The sequence below is a fragment of the Oncorhynchus tshawytscha genome, unplaced genomic scaffold (assembly GCF_018296145.1).
Source record: "Oncorhynchus tshawytscha isolate Ot180627B unplaced genomic scaffold, Otsh_v2.0 Un_scaffold_1828_pilon_pilon, whole genome shotgun sequence".
In the NCBI taxonomy this organism is placed as follows: domain Eukaryota; kingdom Metazoa; phylum Chordata; class Actinopteri; order Salmoniformes; family Salmonidae; genus Oncorhynchus; species Oncorhynchus tshawytscha.
The window spans coordinates 90001-92500 of record NW_024609577.1 but is presented as its reverse complement, the minus strand read 5'-3'; the positions used below and the strand labels follow the sequence as shown (position 1 = coordinate 92500).

The 2500-nt window shown below is 51.0% G+C and overlaps 1 protein-coding gene across 1 annotated transcript in view; it reads left to right on the top strand.

Annotated features, from left to right (window-relative positions):
• The window catches only part of LOC112240503 (adiponectin receptor protein 2-like), a 71023-nt gene that overhangs the window by 53671 nt on the left and 14852 nt on the right, over window positions 1–2500 (top strand). Inside the window, 1 exon segment of the mRNA XM_042316028.1 lies at window positions 190–377. Coding sequence (XP_042171962.1) covers window positions 190–377 — 188 coding nt within the window.

The following is a 2500-nucleotide window of genomic DNA, read 5'->3' as shown; positions in this document are numbered from 1 at the left end:
TCTCTGTCTCTCTGTCTGTCTCTCTGTCTCTCTGTGTGTCAATAAAACAAAATATATCAATTTCAAATTGCTTTATTGGCATGACGTCACAATGTAGATGTTCCCTAAGCATTACTTTGGAAAAGGAATGATTGCTTAACACTTAGTTTCTCTGATCCAGATCATTCATCTGTCTGTCTCTCTCTCCAGACTGGACTACTCTGGCATAGCCTTCCTGATCATGGGCTCCTTTGTTCCGTGGCTCTACTACTCGTTCTACTGCTCTCCCAACCCCAGGTTAATCTACCTGGTAGTAGTCTGTATACTAGGAGTGTCTGCCATCATCGTCTCACAGTGTGACTTCTTCGCTAAGCCACAGTACCGCGGCGTCAGAGCAGGTCAGTCACTGGGTCTATGTGCCCTTTTTGTTTTGGAATCCAAACTGTGTGAATGAATGTTTTCTCAGATCCTTTCAGTTTCATCTATGTTTCCATCTTGGTTTTGTGTATCGGTCTCTTCTCCGTCTCTACTCCCCTGCCCAAAGTATTCTATTAACATAGCTAGCTGTAGCTCTGGTGAATTCCCCACCTCCATCTCTTAGTCTCCTGCTGGGTCTCCTGCCAGTAGAGGGGCCAGCAGGGCCTCACTAGGCCCTAAAATAATGAGCCAAGACTGGGATCTCCTCCCTCTTGCTCCTCCTCATCTCCCTTCCACGTGCCAGGCTGCCCTCAAGCTGTCTGTCTTTCCTCCTCCCTCCCTGCCCTCTATCCTCTCTTCCTCCCCTCCCCCCACACAGACACACAGACCCTCTCCCTCCTCCCTCTCTTCCTCCCCTCCCCCACACAGACACACAGACCCTCTCCCTCTCTTCCTCCCCCTCCCCTCCCCCACACACACAGACCCTCTCCCTCTCTTCCTCCCCTCCCCCACACACACAGACCCTCTCCCTCCTCCCTCCCTCCCCTCCCCCACACAGACCCTCTCCCTCTCTTCCTCCCCCCCCCCACAGACCCTCTCCCTCCTCCCCCCTCCCCCCCCCCACACAGACCCTCTCCTCCCCTCCCCCCCCTCCCCACACAGACCCTCTCCCTCCTCCCTCTTCCTCCCCTCCCCCACACAGACCCTCTCCCCTCCCTCTCTTCCTCCCCTCCCCCCACACAGACCCTCTCCCTCCTCCCTCTCTTCCTCCCCTCCCCCCACACAGACCTTCTCCCTCCTCTGTGTGTTTTATGGAGCCTGTTAAACTGGTGCTCATCAGTCCTCTGTGACGTTTATGGGGTCGTTAGGCCTGGTGCCAGACCCAGGGACCCAGTGTCTGTTAAGACGAGGTGGCTGCCAGGCAGGGTAGGACAGGAGGGTCATTCCATCTATCTCTCTATTCCTCTATCTCTCTATCTCTCTATTCCTCTATCTCTTGCCTTGCTCTCTTTTCCTCTTCTGTCTTCCTCTGTCTTCCTCTGTCTTCCTCTGTCTTCCTCTGTCTTCCTCTGTCTTCCTCTGTCTTCCTCTGTCTTCCTCTGTCTTCCTCTGTCTTCCTCTGTCTTCCTCTGTCTTCCTCTGTCTTCCTCTGTCTTCCTCTGTCTTCCTCTGTCTTCCTCTGTCTTCCTCTGTCTTCCTCTGTCTTCCTCTGTCTTCCTCTGTCTTCCTCTGTCTTCCTCTGTCTTCCTCTGTCTTCCTCTGTCTTCCTCTGTCTTCCTCTGTCTCTCTGGAAATACAGTGTACAGTCATGTGTAGCGAGGCCTTATGTAACATCAGTGAAATCAACAGAAAGATCAGTGAGTACAGTTATTGTCAGGTGTGAACAAACCCGTCTGTCTATATTAACCCCTGTCTGTCTCTATATTAGCTTGTCTGTCTATATTAACCCCTGTCTGTCTCTATATTAGCTTGTCTGTCTATATTAACCCCTGTCTGTCTCTATATTAGCTTGTCTGTCTGTCTATATTAGCTTGTCTGTCTGTCTATATTAACGTCTGTCTGTATTAACGTCTGTCTGTCTGTCTATATTAACGTCTGTCTGTCTATATTAACGTCTGTCAACCCGTCTGTCTGTCTGTCAACCCGTCTGTCTGTCTGTGTCTGTCAACCCGTCTGTCTGTCTGTCAACCCGTCTGTCTGTCTGTCTGTGTCTGTTAACCCGTCTGTCTGTCTGTGTCTGTTAACCTGTCTGTCTGTCTGTCTGTTAACCCGTGTCTGTCTGTCTGTCTGTCTGTCTGTTAACCCGTCTGTCTGTGTCTGTCTGTCTGTCTGTTAACCTCTGTCTGTCTGTTAACCCGTCTGTCTGTCTGTGTCTGTTAACCCGTCTGTCTGTCTGTGTCTGTTAACCCGTCTGTCTGTCTGTGTCTGTCTGTGTCTGTTAACCCGTCTCTGTCTGTGTCTGTTAACCCGTCTGTCTGTCTGTGTGTCTGTTAACCTGTCTGTGCCTGTTAACCCGTCTGTCTGTCTGTCTGTTAACCCGTGTCTGTCTGTCTGTTAACCCGTCTGTCTGTGTCTGTTGTCTGTGTCTGTTAACCTGTCTGTG